Source organism: Lactuca saligna, chromosome 7 (assembly GCF_052625555.1).
Source record: "Lactuca saligna cultivar CGN05327 chromosome 7, ASM5262555v1, whole genome shotgun sequence".
NCBI classification, from domain to species: domain Eukaryota; kingdom Viridiplantae; phylum Streptophyta; class Magnoliopsida; order Asterales; family Asteraceae; genus Lactuca; species Lactuca saligna.
In genome coordinates this window covers 34,739,526-34,762,314 of record NC_136423.1, presented here as the reverse complement: position 1 = coordinate 34,762,314, position 22,789 = coordinate 34,739,526, and the positions used below count along the sequence as shown (strand labels likewise).

The following is a 22,789-nucleotide window of genomic DNA, read 5'->3' as shown; positions in this document are numbered from 1 at the left end:
ATAAACTTGTATTGGTAATTTGGGAGTACTTACTTGAGCTTGGCTGATTGCATGCACCACACCTTTATCTCTTTTCAAAATTCCCTTCTCTTTTAAAAAAAAAATCTATTTTCAAAGTTCTTTTATAAAATGATTTTCCTTTTTGAAAATTCTCATACCAAATCCTCAGTTTGAGTCCAGACATACCCGAGACTGTGCCCGAATCCGTCAAACCAAGGATCTTATACCAACTTGAAACATCCCAAAAATACAAAATTTTCATTTAAAATTTATAAATAATACCATGGTAACCCAAAACATCTCATAAAAACATAAGTAATAGTATCTCAAAACATCATATCAAAATATTGTATCAAAATCGCATGTATAAACATCAGAGTGAATCCTCCCAGGCTAAAAATTGTGGTGTGTGCAATGTAGTCATCCCGAGCTCTTCCCCTTACTAGCGAAAGTAACTGAAACCAAAATTGAAAACTGTAAGCACAAAGCTTAGTGAGTCTCCCCAAACTACCACATACCATACACATAAATATATATAACATACATTGGGCCCCGCCCTGCTACCTCAGGCACTGCCCAGCATCGGTTTTGTCCGATATCGAGCCCCGTCGGGCATTGGACCTTAATCTGGAACATACTAACATACATAAACAGACCAGCCTTGGTGCCTTCGACCCATTCCTACAGGAGGAAAACTCACCTCGTAAATGAAGTTGTCATAAGGGGATTAAGATGCTTAAATAGGGTGCAAAACCCCAAAATTATGGTTTCACTCTGGCGGTCCTACTCATCGAGTTGATGCTTCCAACTCGGCGAGTGGACTTCAAAACCCGCGTCCAAATCCATTTCCTACTCGACGAGTTTGGGGCCTCCAACTCGTTGAGTTCCTACCTAAAAATGAATAAAATTATAATTTAAAAACATACCAAGAATCCGGTGTTACATTAGCCATGGTTTAAAAGTTAGAGTGTTGAGACTCCATAAAGTTGGCAAATTTATAGGTCCAAGGGGTCCCTTATTGCTTATATCTTATGGATCTGAAGTTTGGAGGATTTTTGAGTCCTTACTTGAGAACCTAACTCCTTTTTCTTCATAAATGAATTAGTTTGAGCTTAAGTCTTGTATTGGATATACAAGAGCTTAAAGCATCAATTTTTATGATCCTAGGAGTGTTAGGAAGCCTCCTAGAAAAGATTGATTAGTGGCTTAATGGATTAAGAAGTTTTTGGATCAAAATGGAACTCAGACGGATCTCACGACCTGAGGAGATGAATGTCGCATCGTGAGATGCATGTCACGATGTGAGCTATAGTTGGTCACATCATGAGGACGGTTGACTGTTGACTTTCCTTGACCGTTGACTTTTTAACCAAGTTTGACTTTGGATCCAACTTGAGGATTTGGGGCTATTGATTGAGATTTTACGTGGTTTTGGTGATTAGCGGATTCCCGGGTGCAACAGTAAAATGGATCGTATCACAGTGTTCTAGAATTCTTCAATTCAGGTGAGACTTCCTCACTGTACTTGTGGGTCGAAGGCACCAATGTCGGCCCACTAGATTGTCCATCCTCGTATATAGGATGTCGTTATGTTGTAGTACCCTGTAGATCTACCTGTTTGTCTGCTATCTTGTTATATGATTATTTGTTATTGAATATATGTTATTTGTTATGTATATGTCGACATGGTATGGTGGAGTTGAGACTGTACTGCGTTGCGTTGTTAGTCAATAGACTGGGGCATTTCCAACCAAAAGGTTGTGGGTCAGGGCATTCCAACCGAAAGGTTGTGGGCCAGGGGTAATCCAACCATGAGGTTGTAGACCCATTATTTGTTTGATTACATGTTTGTGTGGTGGTACTTTGGGGGACTTATTAAGCTTCGTGCTTACAGTTTCATTTTTATGTTTCAGGTACTTCAGATTATTGGGACAAGGTGAAGGCGTGATCATGCACATCCTCTTGGTTTTGATGATATTGATTTAGGGACACTCTAATATATATGATTTCTATTTTTGGGAACAATGTTTTGTAAATGAATGGTTTTGATTTGGATGGTATCTGAAAACAATGATTTTACTTGATTTAAAAATGAAAATTGTTGCCTTGATTTTTGGGATGTTACAAAGTCAATTGTACATTGGTATTACGTAAATGCATCAATAACTTGATGTTATAAAACATAGTATCATGTGTGATTTGACGAGTAAAGCTTATAATTATGTAATCAAAGTTTATTGGTTCATTTTGCCTTAACAAGAAAAGCGATATATTTGGGACCCTCAATGATTTGGGTTGATCTATAAGAACCAAGTCTGGTCCGGACTGAATTGATGTGTTCAATTTTGTAGTCTGAATTTGATCATGAAATCGAAGATCGAGAAATAAACAAATAAACATGAGGTTGATCATTTAATTTATGACTTTGTTTATGTGATATCTTGTAGAACGAATGGATAGTTGATCAGTTATCTTAAGGTCAACGTTTGATTTGAATCGAAGTTCGGCATTGGCTTTGGAAAACACACTTTGCTATTTGGTTCGAGGTTATACATGCAATTGTAGTTATAGACGTATCCAATTAGGACATTGTTGGATTAAGGTGTCTAAGCTCATAACTAAATTGGTATATACTTGAAATTAAAAGCAAAGTCCTTTTTGGGTTGCCCTTTTAACCAGAAATAGCAAGAAATGATATTAGGAGAGGAAGGAAATGATTTTTTAATATATTATTATATTAATATATTAATTAAAATATATAATTGATTTGTTAATTTATTATGTGGTTACTAACTCAATATGAGATCAATAGTTAAACAGTTGTTAGTTTATATGATTAATGAATTAATATGAAATCAATAAGAATTAATTTAGAATTAATCAAATTTAATTGGAATTAGTTAAAGGTGCAAGTGGTGAATTGTAATTGTTTAATGGTTGAACAAAGGAAGCAATTCTAGAACCATCCATGGTATGGATGGTTTTGGAGGAAGTTCTAGGGTTTCTGGAAGTCTCCTAGTTAAAGATAAAGAAATGATTTGAATTGGGATTAAATATTTTATTTAATTAATTCAAATTTGGATTCATCTACAAGTTACTTAAACTATAAATAAGACTCCTTAGCTTGCAATTTTCGTTCATGACATTTCTAAGAATCCTGTGAACAAAATTTCTTCCTCTCTCCTCTATTTTCTCTTCATTCTAGGGTTTCTAGTTTTGGGTATGAGTCATTAAAGACGTCATAGTTTTAGGGTTTGCTTTTTAAAGACTAAAAGAAAGGATTCAAAAAAATAATTGCTATAACAATTCAAAAGGTATGTAACCCTAATCTCATATATTTTAATTATGATATAGGGTTTAGTAGCTCACTGTATGTTGCTATTAATTGTAAAGACATAGATCCTTAGGATGCATGTACCCTTAGATCCTTAGGATGCATGTACTCTTAAGTGTTAAGAAATTTTCCACAAGTACATTAAAATTGTAACCTAAAAATTCCATCAACAACCACATCCCACCACCACTATTCATCTTCCCCTAAACCTCCACCCACAACCTAATCAAAAGCAAAATAAAAATTGAGATTGTAGTTTATGCCTAACCAAAAGCCAAAACCATCACATTCTTACATGAGTCGTCGGATCAGGTTTCTGAAAGAAGAAGGAGGTAATGGGGGAAATTACTGTATCGATCTTCATCTCACCCTCCATGATCGGCGACAATCACTTTAGAGCCGACGACGATTAAAGGATGAGAGAAGCTAGAGGAGGAGATAGGTATAAAGGGTATGTGATGAAGAAAATGGAGTCGGATGCAGACGGGATGACAGGAGAGCTTTATCTAAGGTTTTTTTTTTTAATTTTAAAAAAGTTATAAATAAATAATTACCTACATAGACAAACTTACTTCAATATCACATGTTCAACTAAGAATGGTAACTTAGAAACCACTAGAAATTAGAGTGTGGATATGTGTTTGTATGTGTGTGTGTGTGTGTGGGGGGGGGGGGGGGGAGTGGGTAAGTAGGAGTGTGGCGGGTTGGGGGTGTTAAGGTGGGGGTAGGTAGAGGTGGATGGGGTGAGTGTGAGTGTGTCTTTATATTTTAGAAAAAATTTGGAATTAGAAAAATATGGAAAACAATTATTATCGGTTTTCCAAAAATTTCCAACTTCTTTGTAATTTTAGATAACGGAAGTGAAAAATTTAGAAAAATAGACGAATTAAACGCATTTTTGATAATTCTTATTTTTGTTGGAAAATTTTTCCGAAAAACGATTCATTTTTTCACAACTAAACGCACCCTAAGGATCTCAAATAACTTTTAAATAAAATGAAACATTCATAAATAATAATAATAATAAAGTCGATAACCAAGCAATCATCTATCCATGTAAGGAGGAATTCGTCGCATACTCTCAAACCGTGCAAGACATATTAGTTTAAACAAACAAACCATTGCGAACACAAACAGTAGATTGAAATCAAAGTAACATGATTTAATCAACAACTATTCGTTAGACAAACACATGCGCAATCAAAACTTCTATATTTAATTCATGCCAAAACATGTTTATTCTATTTTGTGTTTCACTGTTTCGTTAAATGGATACCAAACGTATTTGATAAATGTTAAAGTCTTCGCTCAATTATTTACAATAGATGGCATCCATGATTGTCCATTATTAACACATAAAATCATAGTCTAATTGTCAATTCAATTCAAGACTTCTTAATCAATTAGTTCGCTTTATAACAACATGATCGCTATATTAGACACAATTTTTAGTCATGCTTTTGATACCACATGCATGCATTGATGCATATATCAACATCATTGATAAAGAAATACTTCATAACTAGAATTGAAGATGCTTATCAAGTAAACCTACTTGATACTAAATAAAACTCTTGATGATTTCTCTTTTTAAAGATGTGAGAATATAAACATCATCTCCCTTATAATTGCCCTAAAGATTCTTTAAGGGCCATATGGATACAAAAACATAAAATCGAAAGAATCGATAACATCATCTCGTTTCTAACATACCGTATACAATAACAAATTACAACAAATCAGAAGACTTATACACAATTAAACCTAAAAATAACACGCGTACACCAACACAAACTTCTTTAACTATATCAATTTTCACGGACAGTTCTGGTTTCTGCCCGGACCACCATAGAAAATATAACTCCCCCAAGCACCATTCTTTCCCGTTTGCACATCATAACAATTTGGCTCCTCGGTGAAAGTTTGTATGTCTTTAGGAACCCTTAAACTGTTTGACCCATCCACTATTTGAACATTTCTAAAGTAACTTGACTTCCCGAATCCTTCTTCGGGGAAGTGCCCGCTGCCCATTTGGGTGGTTGTGTGTTGCCCGTCTGAGGCTGAGTTGACCACCTCTCCTCCCCATTGGATCATTGATGCACTATCGGTTAAGTAAGAAAATAGAGATGCGGGCCAGTATCCGAGCACTTTTCCGTTCCCAAATTGCATCCACCAGTTTCCTTGCTCAGGATCCTGATCAATTTTATTTATTTAGTCATTTAACTTATTTTGAACTGATTAAACAAATATATTTTTTTGACAGTCTGATAAAAAGCACTTTTCGTAGATACCTAGTGTTAAAGTACGAGAATAAAACAACACATCGATTATTATTAAAATAATCATAATAAAAGTAGTAGTTTAGCGGCTAAAATAAAAAATTGTGAAAGTAAGTTGTGTTTTTCTGTATTTTAATTAAATATTTTCAAAGCCAGGTAACCACCGGAAAAAAAAGATTGTTTATGTGGTAAAAAATATTATAGTTATTTAATCATTATAGAATATAATTAATTGGTTAAATCAACAAAAGGGTAGAAATTTGTTGTGCTTTTCTGCAATTTGTCCTATTTTGTATGATCATGATCATGGAAGATAAGTTGAATTCCAACATTAGACACGAAATAAGTTGAATAGTTGTTCTTTTGTGTACATACTAAGTCATTGTATTTACCGAACAATATTCTACTCAGGTCAAAAAGTTGACTTGTTGACCTGTTCAACGAGAACATTTTGTTAATATGGCATCCATGACCTTAACCATTTAATGATGCGTTAAATACATGTCAGTAGATGCCATGTCAGCAAAACTTACCAAACTTATTGGTTAAACATGTGAAGTGAACAAGTTAACGAGTGACCTAGGTGTGATAAATAAAGAAATGTTATTATGTTATGACCCTTTATATAAACCTCTAACTATATCAAACGCTAAAAATGTATGACAAATCTGAAAAACAATTCCTGAAGTAATTAAAATATCATGTTAATTTTCAATAATCTCCCGCTATAATTGACATTAAAAAACGAAGTTCTTGTCATGAAGAACAAACGTCAAAGATTCTCTACGCGACTTCCATTTTTTAATTTATTATACCTCCTCCATAAACGAAAAGTTCAACCCATATTACTTTTAAATATTTTCTATTCAAATCAAATCTTGTACGTATTCATACAACATTATAATTTATAATAACGTTAAATATTTAAAACATATAGCGATAATAAGAACATTACCTTCCAAACAAGAATGCTAATATCATATTGGGAACCATGGTATTTAGAAATAGGAGAAATACTAGCCCCCAATGCTATCTCGTTGTTAATTTGAATAAATCCTGAACATAAAAGGTTGTAACAGCCTGTAGCTTGATATGCATCACTCTGCCAATATTTTATAAAATAATTAATTTCATCAGAATCCTATGCAAATTCATCCTTTTTTTATTTATTTTAAATTCACATGCAATCATTGCCGAAAATAGATGAACTTTAGAACTTACAGTCCAATATGTGAAAAATCTCGTGTGGTTATCCCCATAAAGATCTGGACTAACCTAATATGATCAAAATGTATAAAATTAATGACATAACAGAACAGAACATGTTGCAGTTGCACTGTGTTTGACATGCATTCGACTGAGACTCAGACTGCTACTGATGTCAGTGTGACAAACATTGCAATGTTTTGTCCCCAACGAAATAGGTGGAAAAATGCGAATTTGCTCGGGATATCTCGTTTGTGGAAAAGACGTAAATGCCCTTGTTATCAGTATTGTAAAAAAATAGAATAGCCGTAGAAAGTTTGTCCAGTTACCTGCCAACCAACTTCAATGCTGTTGAGATCGGAAGCGAATGAGCCTCCGAGTAACCAAATTTGAGATAAACTGAATTCATTCGATTGTTGTATTTGTGGGTCCCACACATTCATGGTTGCTTTTGCTCCATAAAACTCTCCTTCAACGTATGCAATTGCATGCTAAATGATCTCCAAAATCAAAGATAAACAAGCAAGATTCAGTAAAAGAAAATGGGTATTTATTTTTTTATTTTTATTTTCAAAAAGGTTAATTCGCTAAAAGCATCATGCCACGTTGGAATTGAAACTCGTGACATGATTCAACTGAGTCAACCGGGTTGTGATTCGTGAGTTGTAGTGTACAACTCACCTGATGACCGCTTTGGTTGATGAGGTCGAGATCTACGGAAGTTGGATGTGCGACAGTGGATTGACTGGTTTTCTTTCCATATTTATTGATTGAAGAAGCTCTGAGAATGTCTTCTTTCTTTGTTCTTCTAATTGGGATTGTTCCTTTCGCGCAATTCCCATTTAAATGCCATAATTGAGGAATTGTTTCCTGTTTTTCTGATGATGTTTTCATGCTCTCGTAATTCATCCCTTCCGGATGAAAATTTGGCTTCATCTATAATTAAAGAAAGATCGAAGTGTTCATTGATTTGCTTTAATTGAAATTGAATTTTCCCCCGATTTTAAATGGAATCAAGAGAAAGAGAGAGAGAGAAAGACCTGAATTTGATGATTTTTGAGAGAAGGATGATCAAAAGCTGCTTGATTTGAGATATGAACACAGTCGATTATATCACCATCTGGACTCTGTTTAACGCATTCAGAAAAATTCAGCAAATTAACGAAACAAAAAAGCAGAATCAGTGATATATAAAAGAGGGAAAGTAAGTAAGTAAGTAAACCTTGATCGATTTCACTGAAGGTTTGTTGAAACGATTCAAATGCTTCATAACCTGAAACCCATTTCCGGTAGCGTAACATAAACGCGCCGTCACGAGAAGACCGAGCACCACCGCAAAATTCACCATCATTTTTCCTCTTTCACACACACAAACACAATGGCAGTGAAATTGTGTACGATGGGAAACAATATAAGGTTATCCTGATCACATCTGCTGTTCATACACATCCATACACAACAAAATTCACGCACCAAGATTTTTCATGGGAATCAAACAAAAACCGTTGACGCTTTCTTCTGTTACCCTCGTGATTGAGAGAGACTTGGAGGGTATAAAGGGAAACCAAAATTAAAGCAATTAGAAAAAGAAAACCAGTGAGAATTGAAGAAATTATAGATTGAATTTTGAAGATGAAAAAAATATATAGAAGGCCAGCTATGTTGTTTGTCGTTTGGCAAGTGTGGACCTACGACTATGCCACTGGAAACTCATTGACGAATAATTTCTTCTTAATTTCATGGTGGAGGTGGAGGTGAAGGTGTAAATGATTTGACATTTTACCTGAATTTTTGGGGGATCTTTTTGTTTGCAATATGTGAATCCAAAATCAGAGATGTTTAAATGCATCGTCTTCTTCTCGAATGGTTTTGAGTTTCTTGAGGGAGGAAAGTGTAAATTTTATTTATTTTTGGAGTGTGGGGGTGTTAATTTTGTGGGTTTTCAAAAAGGAGGATGATCATTGATCGAGATTGCATCACTTTTTGCATAGTTGTAAGTGAAAAATACATAAAACATGTATTTTTATGATACTTTTTAGAAGGGTTATATGCCAAATCATGTAACAATGATTTGAAATTTCTTTATTATGCAATAGAATATGTTTTATATGAATAAGCAATGTTGTTTTGTTTTAATACTAAAAAATAGAGATAGGTTACATGTATCATGTTTAATCGGTTGAAACGATGTTGGTATAACATGTGTCGGGTATATAAATTGGTAAATAAGAAAATATTGTTGAATATTGTAAGCATAAATGAGTGATTTTATTGAACAAAACATAATTACATGTTTTGATCATGTTGTATATTTTAATCTTACAATAAAATATAATTACATATTTGGACTAAAATTTGTTTTATTATATAAATTTTATAAACTATAAAACTTTGTAGAATTAAATGATTTCAAAAACTATAAAGCAACAACAAATAAGAACCATATCTAAGTATGTATTACGATTTTATAGATATAGGTTCAAATGATAAGTAAGATTAGTATGCAACTTAATACGAACCACAATCTAATATAATTCGAAGGTTGTGATTATTTTCCAAATTAGTCTATCAAAATCATTTTTTTCTACATATCATCAATATTGTATGAGTTAATATCCTAATAATATAGAAAAGAACACTTCATCTCTCTAATTTTTTTTTTAACATTTAACACACATATTTACTAAATCTTACTCTTGAATTATTCATTTTGTCGAACCCTCAACTTCTTAATTCCTTAAGGGAGGTACAGATTTTCAATATCTTGATACTGCTAGGCCAAAAGCTCTTTGGTTTTCCAATTAAATAATTAATAATTTATTATAATTTACTTTGTATTTTAATAATATACTGCTTAATGCCTTCCCCCGTTGATCTTACGTTTTAATACATTCAAAATAAATAGTATATAGACATTTAAATTTGTAAGAATCTCATCAAATGCATTATTCTTTATTCCCTCAAAGTCAACATTGGTCATAGATTTTGCTAGCTCATTTGCATACTTTGAAGCGCCTCAAAGTCAATACTGGTTACATGCCTAATTTTATAACAACTGGTTGCATGCCTAATTATGTAACATTGGTTTCGAACTTCTTTATTATATATAAATAAATATGGCATGTTGCTTTATTTTAAAACTAAGAAATGGAATATTTTACAGGCAACATGCTTAATTAAATGATTGAAAATGTTTGTATAACTATGTTATATAAATAAAACATAGCTACATATATTGGTCTTGATTACAATGAATTGCCTACTTTGATCTTACAATGTAATTAATTTGCTTGTAAATTTTGTCTAAACACTATTTTATTATATAAAATTTAAAATTTTTAGAACTTTATTGATTAACTATGTTTTAAACAATTTAAAAAACCATTAAGTAACGACAAATAAGAATTAGATTCCTCACACTCGTTTCAACCAATGCACACATTTTCTAATGGATAAGATGAATATGTGGTTGTCTAAACAATACCTAATTATGTAATTTAAACTCATAACATCAAAACATCCATTCAAAATATCTCGATAAAGGGTTTCAAAATATCTGGATATAGGGTTTGAACACATGAAATTTCATTTATTTCGATCTTGGAATTGACAATTATACCCTTCATATGTATCCTATGTGCCAAAATTTGGGAAGTGAGCATTTAGCAGCCACAGCCCACATGTTCATTGTTAGACAATTGCATTTAGTGACGGTTGTCCTTGTTCTACATATGAAGACAATAATGGAAACACCACAAACGCAGTTCCTTACAAATTATAAATAATGACATGTCATATCAATTCCAATCCATGTCAATTTACGATTTTGCCACTAATGTACATAAAGTTTAGTGTTTAATATAAATCTCGTTGTTACTATTGTCTTTTGTCGAGTAATGACAACTTCTCATGAACACCAGTCACTTTCAATTAATTAAAGGTAGATTAAGATCATCTTAAGTGAAATGATTTTTTTTAATCCACTGAAATTTAGAATCAAAATATAGAAAACTAGAATGGGGTTTATGTGACATATTAGATTAGCAGTTGTAATAGTTTTCTTTGAAACGATTTATGAGAGAACAATTTATAATCAATATAGTTTTTAAACAATTAAAGGTTTAGATTTTTGATTGTACAAGATTTGTTGACCGATGGTGAAGATTCACTACTAGGAAAATGGTATTACTAAAGATTTTTTTATCAACGAATCTAAATAGTAGTAATTTTTCGACAAACAGGGGAATTTTTATTTAAAAAAAAAAAAAAAGCACCGAATATAGAAAACCAATTGCACAAATAAAATGATGATAAAAAACAAACAAAAAGTTGATTTGTGTGTTAGAGTGTCATTTTCCCAAAGGTTAATAAATGATTACATACCACCGTTGCTTTGACAATGGGCTTAAAACGTCTCAAGCAATGTATTGGGATTTAACAGAAGTTATTATCAGATGTTTTTAAATGCTTTTTCAAATATTTTAATATATTCATTAAATTTTTTGATGATAAATTGAGCAGAGCAAAAATATTTTACTGAACGAATGATAGAAAAGGCTAGACAGATAGATGTTCAAATTTAACCGAATAATTTTTATAAACAAATATGTTTGAATCAATGTCAACCAAGTGTACAGAAAATCATATGATTGTCTTATACAATCTGATGATTAATGCAAAATTAAACTCCATATTAAAATAATAATAATAATTGTTGTTGTCTTGTTGGTCTTTTGGTTGGGCTAGGGAGGAGAAAAAAACAATACATTAAAGGGCCTCATAATGAAATTTCTATATTACTAACCCAAATCTTTATCAAATTTATTTTGCTATTCTTTAAAACAATTAAGCAATTAGCCCATTTATAAATATTAGTTGCTCAAATGCTATGATAATGTCTATATTCCTCATTCATCTTAATAATAACATATACAACAACACATACATACATATCCATATGCACATGGCCCAACTAATACAATAGGCTAAGCTAACATACGATCTAGCAAATTTAAGTATGTTATTGATACTTTTTTTTCGCTTAAGTAACTAAATATAAAAACTATAGAATTGAATGTTTATATTTATGAAAGACCTTTTGTTTGTAAGACCTGAATTTCTTTCTGCCGACATAAGATATTTAATTTTGTGTAATTTGTTGACATAATCTTTGAATCGAATTATTAAAGATCGTTGTTAGTGGGAGGTGGGTGCCCTAACATCTTCAAGACCAAACAAAAAAAAAAGTAAAATGGTGCTTTTTGATCTTCAAAGTTCAACGTCTAAAAAGTAAATGTTGGTTTTATATGAATTTATTCATTATACAATTCCAAGGCAAATTTAGGCAGATGTGTACTTTTGTTTTATTATAATTTTTTAAATTGTCATTTGGTTTTTATCTTTATCTTTGATAAAGATGAATTTACAGAAACGGTTCCTATAAAAATATTTAATAGTTTTTATATTTGAGAAAATTATAAAAAAATAATCTAATATTTAAAAGATTACATAAATGGTCTTTTGAAAAATATCTAATGTTTTTTATGTTTGAGAAAATTATAAAAATAACCCTTACAAAATTATTGTTTTGTTATATTTTTATAACATTATCAATAAGTTCTTATCTTTGGAAAATTTACCGAAGTGGTCCCTATAAAATTATCTAAGGGTTGGTATGTTTGAGAAAACTACGCAAATTGTCATTGTCTTTGAGAAAATAATGAAATGGCCTCTTCAAAATTACATAATAGTCCCTATGTTTGACAAAAATTTTAGAAATAGTCTACAAAGTTTTTGTTTAATTATATTTGACAGAATTGCAAAAACGGTCATTGTAGTTGTAAAAAGTATATGGGTTTAATCCAAAAATGCTTTGTGGTGCAAAAATGATCCAATTTTGGATATTATTTTTTGTCCAAAAATGTTAACTTTAACATCTTGTCTTGTAACACCATGTTTTCAGGTATTCCTTTTATACCCTTAATATGTGAAATGTTGGTAGATACCTTGTAGCGTTTGAAGAAAAACGCATTTTTAGTTGGACGTTATGCGTCCAATAGGAACACAATGTGTTGGGAACGCTATGCGTCCATTCTGGATGATATGCATTCTCAGTCTGGACTAAAACCCTAATATTTAGGGTTTGGACCATATTTAAACATCCATAACTCCTATATCTTATCCTTTTCATCAGCCTCCAGCCTTATTCTGTCCCCAAGCAAACCCTCATCCATTTTAGAGCCTTCTTGAGCATTTTGTGTGTGTTTTGGTAACCTTGAAGGAGAGACGAAGAATATAAGATCATCTTGGAGGAGTGGAACACTTTGGATCCAGAATCACATCATCTTTTGGCATCATTTGGAGGTAAAAAGCTCTAAACTTGTATAAGAGTTTATTGGATCTTGTTTAGCCATTAAATGTTGTTCTTTTGGTCCCATAATCTTGGTATTATGAGTATCGATTAATCTAATCCATATAAGTTGTCCTTTCATACGTTTTGGAGCATTTAGAAGCATAAAAATGTGATCTTGATTGTTAGTTTCTTTGCATGCATGAGTTACAAGGTCTTAATGGGTTAAGTAGTTGGGTTTTTTTGTGTTTGGGCACATTATGGCCATGCAAAACCATAAAGTTGGAAACTTTATGGTTAATGACGTTAGTTTAAGGCTAGATCTGGAATTTGAGCAAAAGAGGATTAAGCTCTTAATGGAAGAAAAAAGGGAACAGCTGGAGAACACTATGTGTTCCCCAGAGAACGACATGTGTCCGAGAACGCTATGCATTTGTTCTGGACGCTATACATTCTCAGTTGTGTTGACTTTTTGACTTTTGACCAAATTTGAACTAAGGGTATTTTGGGTACTTTGAATTATAGTTCAGTTTGGTAAATTGTCATTGAGTAGGTGTTCGGTTGAGCTAATTTGCAGAGCAGATATCCGTTTAGCTATTTTCCCTCTATTTGTGAGGTGAGTCTTCTTACCACCTTAAGTGGGTCTAAGGCACCAAGGGCGGCCCACTATATTGATGTGATTTCATGATTTATGTATAGAGCTAATCTGGGCTTGGAGTCATTATGGACTCGGGGTTAATACGGACCCGACACAGCTTAATGCTATTACTTTGGGTTGATACAGATCCGGGGGTTGATACGGACCTGACATAGCCACGTGTTGTTATATATATTGTGTATGTTGTATGTGGTATTTGGGGAAGCTCGCTAAGCTTTATGCTTACAGTTATGTTTGTGGTTTTAGGTACTTCTGGTACAAAATGGAAGGATCCGGCCTGATCGCAACGCATCCTCTCATGTTCCACATTTTCTTTAGGATTTGGATTTATACTCTGATGATTTACCTTATTTGTCGTACTTTGTTGTGTTTGTTATGAATACTTGATGGTTTTACAATTTAAATTAAAAATGAAAAAATTTATCCATGTTTTTGGGAAGTTACAACTTGGTATCAGAGCCTTGGTTTGAGGGATTCAGGCACACTTTAGGGTGTATCAAAACTCAAACTGAGGAAATGATAATTTTTTCAAAGAAAAAGAAATTAAATTTTGAAAATATTTTTATTAAGTAAAAAGAGGGTGTGATGTGTACAATTATTCGAGCTCAAGTAAGTGGTTCCCAAACTACCCATGTGTAACACTCTAAATTTTCAAATAATTTTTTCATTTTAAAAACCATACAAAAAACAGTTTCACATTTCTCAAACTCAATATAATTTTTTCAAAACACTAGTCAATAAAAATGTTTGACAATATCCCAGAATTCTCAAAACATAATCTCTAGCTGATGTGTACAATCAAGTCGACGTCTTCATGCGATCATAAGAGGTATCTGAAATACATTTCACACAACATTGTAATCAAGAAGTTTAGTGAATTCCCTAAAATACCACACACAAATAATTAGCCTCTCATGGCTATATCTCGATAAGAACCCTCCAGTCATGTGTCTCAGTGAAGACCCTCTGATCTCACAACTCGGTTTGGACCCTCCAGTCCTAACTCAATAAGGCATATGAATAATATACAACATAAATCACAAAGATAAAATGCATGATATCACATAACTCAATATAATCACATAAGAACCTCTGGTCAATAACTCAAATAAGACCCTCCGGCCACACAGTATTACCACTCGGGTAAGTATAATAAGAAGACTCACCTCGTATGTAAGCAAGTAGGTCTCATACTCAACGATTGGTCTAGACTCTGCCTATATATCATAATCATCTCTAATTAACACTTTATAACAACAACTCTAAAGATGTTAAGCCAACCCATTTTCTAACTCTTGGAAAGGGTAAATGTAACGCCCATAGATTTGGGCTAGTCAATTTAGAGACAATGAGCATCAAAAATGACTTTTCGATAGAAGATTATTTAGAATGAATAATATTAACTAAGTTTTAGTGGTCATGTCAAGGTTTCCGAATATATAAAGAATGCCGAAATCCGAGTCATAACGAAGAAGTTATGATCTGTCGAAGTTTCGCGATAGAACCGGCACGACACAGCGCGATGTAAATAATGAATTTATGTTAGAGCGATATTTGGCCTTAAGGATCTAAATGAAAGCCGTATAATATGTTAAACCGAGAGCGTGCATAAAAAAAGCCCAAATCTGACTTCGTATGAGGAAGTTATGATTTTCGAAGTTTCGGCTTAGCAGTGTACACTCCGAAGTTCGAATATCAGATTGAGCGATATTTAGCCGAAACAATCTAAACGAGAATTGAAGATCCCATCGATAGTATTCCAACGGTGAAAAGACAGACGAAAATGGACGTTAGGCGAAGGAGTTATGATTTTCTAACGGAGTTTTCCTATCCCGGCCTACTAAAAATAATATAATAAAAACAAAGTCAAAATTATCCTACAAATTCTAAATGAAATTTGTAGATCTTGTTGTTACCTACACGTCGATATAAAGAACGTCGAAAACGGATTTCATATGCAAAAGATATGAATTTCTGAAGTTCGGGGCGCGAAACCCCAAGACTGTAAGAGACCACGACATGAAATCAGTGGTCACGACGTGGCATGGCTTCTGACACCTTCTGGAGCCTGACAGAGAAAGTGGACTATGACGCATGCAATGATGTTCAAGCCCACGACGTGAAAACACTGTTCACGATGTGAAAATCGAAAAATCAACCCAATAAATAGAATCTAAGGGCAGTCGGGTTTTGGTTGCTAATTCTTTCACTCTCTCACTCCCAATACCCTCTTGAAGCACTCCCAAACCCCCGACATCATCCCGAGACCCGAAGCAAGTCCTGAACCCCGAAGATCCCAAGAAGAAAAGAGTTTCCGAGCCGAAGCTCTGCCCGCAAGAAGCCCGGTGTGTGAAGATATCCCGGTTTCACCGGAGAATTACTACTCAAAGAGCCGTAGTGTTGTCCAAGCATTGTCTAATCATGTGTGTGTAGTTACTTTCTTCTAACACATAGATATGAAGTATTTGTTATGAAATATATGCTATGTGTTTATATATTGTTTGTTTACTTGAGATGGATGTTGAATGAATGTTTTATACGAGCTTTTAAATAGTTTTAAATTGTATATGTAATTTATATCTACAAATATGTTGGGTAGAACATGGGTAGATGAAATAGTTGGTGTGTGATGAAATAATGTGATAAGAGATAGGTGAGGATATAATGGTGATGATAATTAGGTGATGATAGATATGTGATGAATTACGAGTCCATGCGATGTTGCGGCTGCGTATTCATGCGATGATAGTCTAACCCTTATTATGAATTACGAGTCCAGGCGATGTTGTGGCTGCGTATTCATGTGATGATAATCTAACCCTTATTATGAATTACGAGTCCAGACGATGTTGTGGCTGCGTATTCATGCGATGATAGTCTAACCCTTATCATGATTTACGAGTCCAGGCAATGTTGTGGTTGCGTAATCATGTGATGATACCCTAACCCTTACTAGACACATATTGAGGGAGTGGTCCCCGAAGTAGTATTGTCTATGTGATGTAGGCGATGATCCTTAGGAAAAGTTCTTAGGAACAAACATATAAGGAAATAAGATGTAAGGAGATGAGAGGTAAATATGATATAAGAGATGACCCTTAGGATAATATCTTTAGGGAAGATAAAATGAAGATAATGGGAATGGGTAATTGGGTTGATTATTTGATGATTAAATATAATAAATATATTATTGTGGGTTGAAAACCCTATATTCTCACCAAGCTCCCAAGCTTGACCCACTCAGTTTTCTTTGCATTACAGGTAATGGCACAAGAGTATAAGTTGGTGGACTTGACGAGAGGTTTTGGATTATAGATCTGTAGTTATCAATATTGTTGTAAGGTCTATTTTATACTGTTTATGCTTTTGATCTGTATCGGAACATGACATCCCAAGATTTTATTATTTAATGAAAAGTACTTTATCTTTGAGAAATGTTTTGATAAAGTTCTATCATATCTTGTTTGGGAACAAATTCCGCAACTGTTTTCTTTAAAAGATTAGTTTGATTTATAAAACAAAGCATAAACAAATCGGTCTTTTCTGGCTGTGAAAATGGGGATGTCACAGTGAAAGACCATTTTACCCCTCCATGGTCTCCATAATTCATAACTTAACCAAACCCTAAAATTCAACTCGAGTCAACAGTCCATGTTGACCCAACTCGTCGAGTGCATCTATGCAACTCATCGAGTTCCTTCGTTTCTCTGAAAAAATCGAGAAAACCCAACTCAACTCGCCGAGTTGTCTCACTAACTCACTGAGTTCATAACGTGTCTAGACTATCGGGGAAAACCCTAACTAACTCGTCAAGTTGGTTCATCACCTCATCGAGTTTCCTCAAACCATTCTCTCATTCAGACGTTTTTAAGCAGAACTAAGGCCCCATGCTCTAGCCTCCTAAGGTTGAAATAACACGTAAAGCTGCAAGCTTTACATTTATGCATGGAGAAGTTGCCAAACCAAAGCTCAACAAGGGTTTTAATGCATGAAAGTTGGCCAAAGCTTGAATCTTTTGGCCTAAGGGACCTAATATTATCCAAATCTGAAGTCTCATCTTCAAGGCATGCTCATACAACTAAAGGACTCAAAGAGAAGATGGAAATGTCCATAAACTCTCTAATGGAGAGATCTGTCAATAAAGTGTTCAAGGTAATAGCTTTTTACCTCCAAATGGAAGCTAACACTGAAAGAATGTTGGATCCAAGGACTCCTCATTCCAAGCATTTTGTTCCTCAAGCTCCTTCCAAGATTGCACTAAAACACACACTCTTAACCTCTCTCTCTCTCTCTCTCTCTCTCTTACAGATGATACTATCTTGATTAGGGTTTCTCTCAGGGTGTTAAGGTGATGAGGGAGGAGGGGTAAAGGACTTAAGGTCCTTTAAATAAGGTGCAAACCCTAAAAATTAGGGTTTTCACACTCAGCTCCTACTTGTCGAGTTGGATCCCCTCAACTCATCGAGTAGATTCTAAAAACCACGCGAATATCTCAATCTCTACTCAACGAGTTAGGGCCTCCAACTCGTCGAGTTGCCCTGTTAAAATGAGTATAAATTAATTAAATTTATACCTGGGACCCCAGTTCTATGGAGTTCCCTACTTCACTTTATCCCTTGCTTATCAGAGCAAATGTGAGTATCACATCATGTATCAAGAACCTAACCATTCAAAGTGGATTTTCTATGGAGTTCAATTATAAACTTATCTGAGGTTCCAACCACTTTGACTTTTCCCTTCTTCAGATCCTCTAGGTATTTGGGACAACTATGTTTCCAATGTACCTTGTTCTAACAGTAGAAACACACAACCTTATTTGGATCAGTGGTAGGAACTATTTCAGCTTGGACTTTTCTCTTAAAGCTTTGGTCACACTGTTCAACCTTGCCCTTTCCCTTTCCTTTGGGATGAGAAACCATTTTTCCTTTTTGTAGCACCATGATCAATAGCCAACACTAGAGTACTAGGGTTGGAGCTGGCAGGTTTCTTCATGCTTGCTTCAGCTGTCTTAAGCATGTCATGCAGTTTCATCAAGGTCTTGGTAAGATTATCTACATTTGCAGTTCATGATGAATTGCGAATATGAACTGCAAAACGAGTTCAAAACCATGTAAATGGGCAAATCCTTTTGTAGCTCGACACCAAGATTCCATACCATGTCTATGTATGACTTCATCTTTTAGACATGCTCATATACATAAGCTCCCTCTTGTTGTTTACATGTCATGAGGGATTTAACGATCTCGAATCGTTCTTGCCTAGCTTAATCTTGAAACATTTCCTTGAGGTATTGGTTCATGTCATAGGCACCCCAGTTCTTAAATTTATTTTAGAGCTCGGAGGACATGGTCACCAATGTGAGGCAAGCTTCTTTGGTCTATTCATCGTAGTGTTTATTATAGGCAACAATATCTTCTTCAAGAGCATCCACTGTCTATTCAATCAGATCATCATCGAGAACATGCTCCTTATTCTCATACCTTAAGGTGCAGATCCATTCCAAATAATTTGATCCAATCACATTAAGCCTTTCTCTGTTCATAATTGATAGAAGCGATAAGTTTAGGTTTTGAGTTAGTAGAGGAGGAGGAGGGGGGTTGTTGTTGTGGGTTGGGATTGACATTTACAAAATATATATTCCAATTAGTTTGATATAATAACCCTTAAAAATAATCACCCTAAATAAAATTATTTAATTAAGGCTATGATACATATTTCGTTCCAAGATGTGTAAAAGGATGACGTAAACACGCCACAAAGTTATTTAGGTAGGCAAAGCCCTTTTCCAATGTCGATCAGCACGAAATTCCTAAATCTTTGAGATCTATTGACTATCAAGGACATGTTAATCTCTGATTATATTCATCTAAAATTCAATGATGGGGTCGTTGCGGATCGTTGAATAAATGGTGAATCAACCAAGCAAAATTACACGGTCTCCGACTCAAGTTAGGCTTGATATTCATGAGTTCCACATCACTCTCAACTATACTCTAAAATTACCGTGTCGGTTAATCGCATAAGCTCCATCAACATAATATAAAGACAATGTCTAATTTTCATGGATAACATAAGATTCACATTTTATTAGTAAAACATGATTTTGTTTTATACTTTTAATGTTAATACTTTTTAATTTGACCATTATCACTATCAAACCTTTTCGGTAACTCCACTCTCAAAATTCAATAAGGACGTGGGGGAGGTAAGTGTGAAACATATTAAAAATCGACCTCATTGGAAATCATAAAGACTTCCTTAAACATCTATATTAGAGTGGGTGAGCCTAGTCATGGTAAGACTAACAATGTCAACATTTAAAAATGTGAGGACGCATGTTGTAATTTTCTCATACGTATAATGGATAATGTTCTACATATATAAAGGGTAAATTTAAAACTCTTTAAATTTAATTGTCTATTATTAATTCTAATTAATTGTGAGGACGCAATATAACAATTAACAATTCATGAGGGGGTAACATTCAAGTTTATAAATCTCTATTACAAACAATATTAAATATTCTAATTTAAATCACCATTAAATAAATATTCAGATTCAAATATTCTTATTTAAATAATATTTATCACATTCTTGATTTAAAACAATATAAATTGGTAATTATCCATATTTGAAAACCTAATCCGACGGGGTGCGTCGCGCCTGCGATTAGCAAGTTTTCTAGTTTCGAAGTTTTGCTTCTTATTTCAATTTCAAACAAGTATTAACAAATCAAATGATTTCGATCCCTAACCTCCCTTTCCATCTTGATTTTAATCCCTAAAACTAACTCTCAATCTTGATGTTTGGTATAGGAGACACTAAGACAAGCCACGAGTTTAAGCTCAACCCTTAACACTTTTTTCGTTTTTCTGCCACGAGTTTAGAAGTTGCCATTGTACATTCAAGGTAGGCAACGATTGAATAGTACCAAGTCAGATTCAAACTGATTTTGGGTTTACCTGTGTTTGCCCACCTAACACCAGCACCACCATCGCCCCCTTCAACCACCAAGCACTATAGTAACCCTACTTTACATGTTTGGTTCTTTATCATCATCCTATTCACTTATTTGTTTTTCTTGAATCGTTGGTTTGAATCTTTTAAAAATTTTGAAATGTAATAATGCAAGCATCCTATTCATGCTATTTTGTGTTGGTTAAATTGACAAGTATTTTGGAGACTAATCGACAAAATGAAATAAAGAATTGTCGTTGCAATCACGTGGATACCTCATTAGTGTGTGTGTGTGTCTATATATATATATATATATATATATATATATATATATATATATATATATATATATATATATAAGGTTCAAATGAAAACCAAAAAATGTTAAAAACCATAAGAACCTTTAATTTTAGATCTTTATAAAGGGTTTAGGGTGTTTATAAAGGGTATAAGGGTTAGGGTTAAGGGTTTAGGGTTATCCTAAACTCTTTATAAACATCTAAAGTTAAAGGTTCTTACGGTTTTTAACATTTTTTTGTTCTCATTTGAACCACTCCCTATATATATATATATATATATATATATATATATATATATATATATATATATATATATATATATATATATATATATATATATATATATATATAAACTACTCTTTTTGTCCTTCATAAGACTTGAAGCCTCTGCCTCTTATAACATACCCATTTTCATCACCTTAATACCACCAGAAGCCTTTTGCATCAACTATTAAGTATTAATGTATCTAATAAGCAATGTATTTTGTACCCGGGCAAAACATTTTGTGCCTTAATGCCTTCTACCTCTTTTTCACAAGCCCAAAGAAGGATGAGGCCCAAATAATCCAACGTTTAGAACTATGTAAACATGATATTTTCTCATAACTTTTTTTACTCTTTAAATAATTCTTCAGATTATGTGAATGAAATATTTTGTCTTAAATTTTTGTTTTCTTTGAACGGTGAGATTAATGGTTAGAAGTTAGTATAACGAAATCCTCAACGTCTGGATTAGAACTCGAGACCTTTAAAAGACAAAGCGTCTACCAAGTAGACTAGTCCTACAATTGCATTTTATCCTAAATTTTAATCGAATACAAAATAATCTATTTGAGCTTTTGATCATTTAAGACTATGTAAATAATTGCAAAAAAAAAAAAAAAAAAAAAAAAAACAGATTTTCAGGAAAATCAACATTAGTCGTCATTCATCAAGTATGTTTATTTATTAATTGTTTAGGGAATATTTTAATTACTTCTTAAAGATATGAAATATAATATTTTGATTAAGTTTAATAATATTATGAAGTTAGGGTTTTATTTATTTGATAAATTCGTTGTTTCGCTATTCATTATTTTATATTGAGTATTGTCATTTTGAACTTGGAGGATAGTTGATTTCTCGTATGTATGATAGGTATTATTTGAAATAAAAAATAAAATAAAAAAACAATAATCAATCTATATGAAAGAAAAAATGAAAAGAATATTTTGACACTTTGTATTGAAAAATCAAAATGGAAACAATCATATTTTCGATAATTTATGTGAAAAAATTATATTTTGTGATCCACTTTAAATATTCAGTAATTATGTGTGAATATTTGAATTCGACTATATGCATATCTCGTATCAAAATTACTAACTCTGTCACTGAAAACGTCACATATTGAATGATTATTCAATAATTTTTATACGAGTTTGAACGTTCATCCTTAAATTTTAGTTAGATTTAGTTTAGTATGGCCCATGACCCATTGTAATCATGTATTTATTATGTTCCCTTTGGTTAATATAATTCAGATTGAGAAAATATACCGAAGTACATGTTAGCCTAATGCTAACAATGTGAAAATTTATAAATAAAATTTTATGTTTAAGCTTAAAAATCATAATTTGTTTGGTTGGTAGTATCTTAGTTGTGATTTAGAGTGTAATAAAGTAGAGATGATGGAATCTAGATCTGTAATACAACTTGGAAAGCAAC

At 33.1% G+C, this 22,789-nt stretch overlaps 1 protein-coding gene across 1 annotated transcript; it reads right to left on the bottom strand.

Annotated features, from left to right (window-relative positions):
* Positions 1-4,931: 4,931 nt before the first annotated feature.
* On the bottom strand, positions 4,932-8,604 carry LOC145004433 (protein neprosin-like). Its single transcript, XM_078963348.1, has 7 exons — positions 8,042-8,604; positions 7,860-7,946; positions 7,501-7,755; positions 7,149-7,310; positions 6,835-6,888; positions 6,569-6,715; positions 4,932-5,527 (listed from the first exon to the last, which is right to left on the bottom strand). The coding sequence occupies exons 1-7, from the start codon at positions 8,168-8,170 to the stop codon at positions 5,150-5,152; spliced, it is 1,212 nt and encodes a 403-aa protein (XP_078819474.1). The 5' UTR covers positions 8,171-8,604; the 3' UTR covers positions 4,932-5,149.
* Between the last annotated feature and the right edge of the window lie 14,185 nt (positions 8,605-22,789).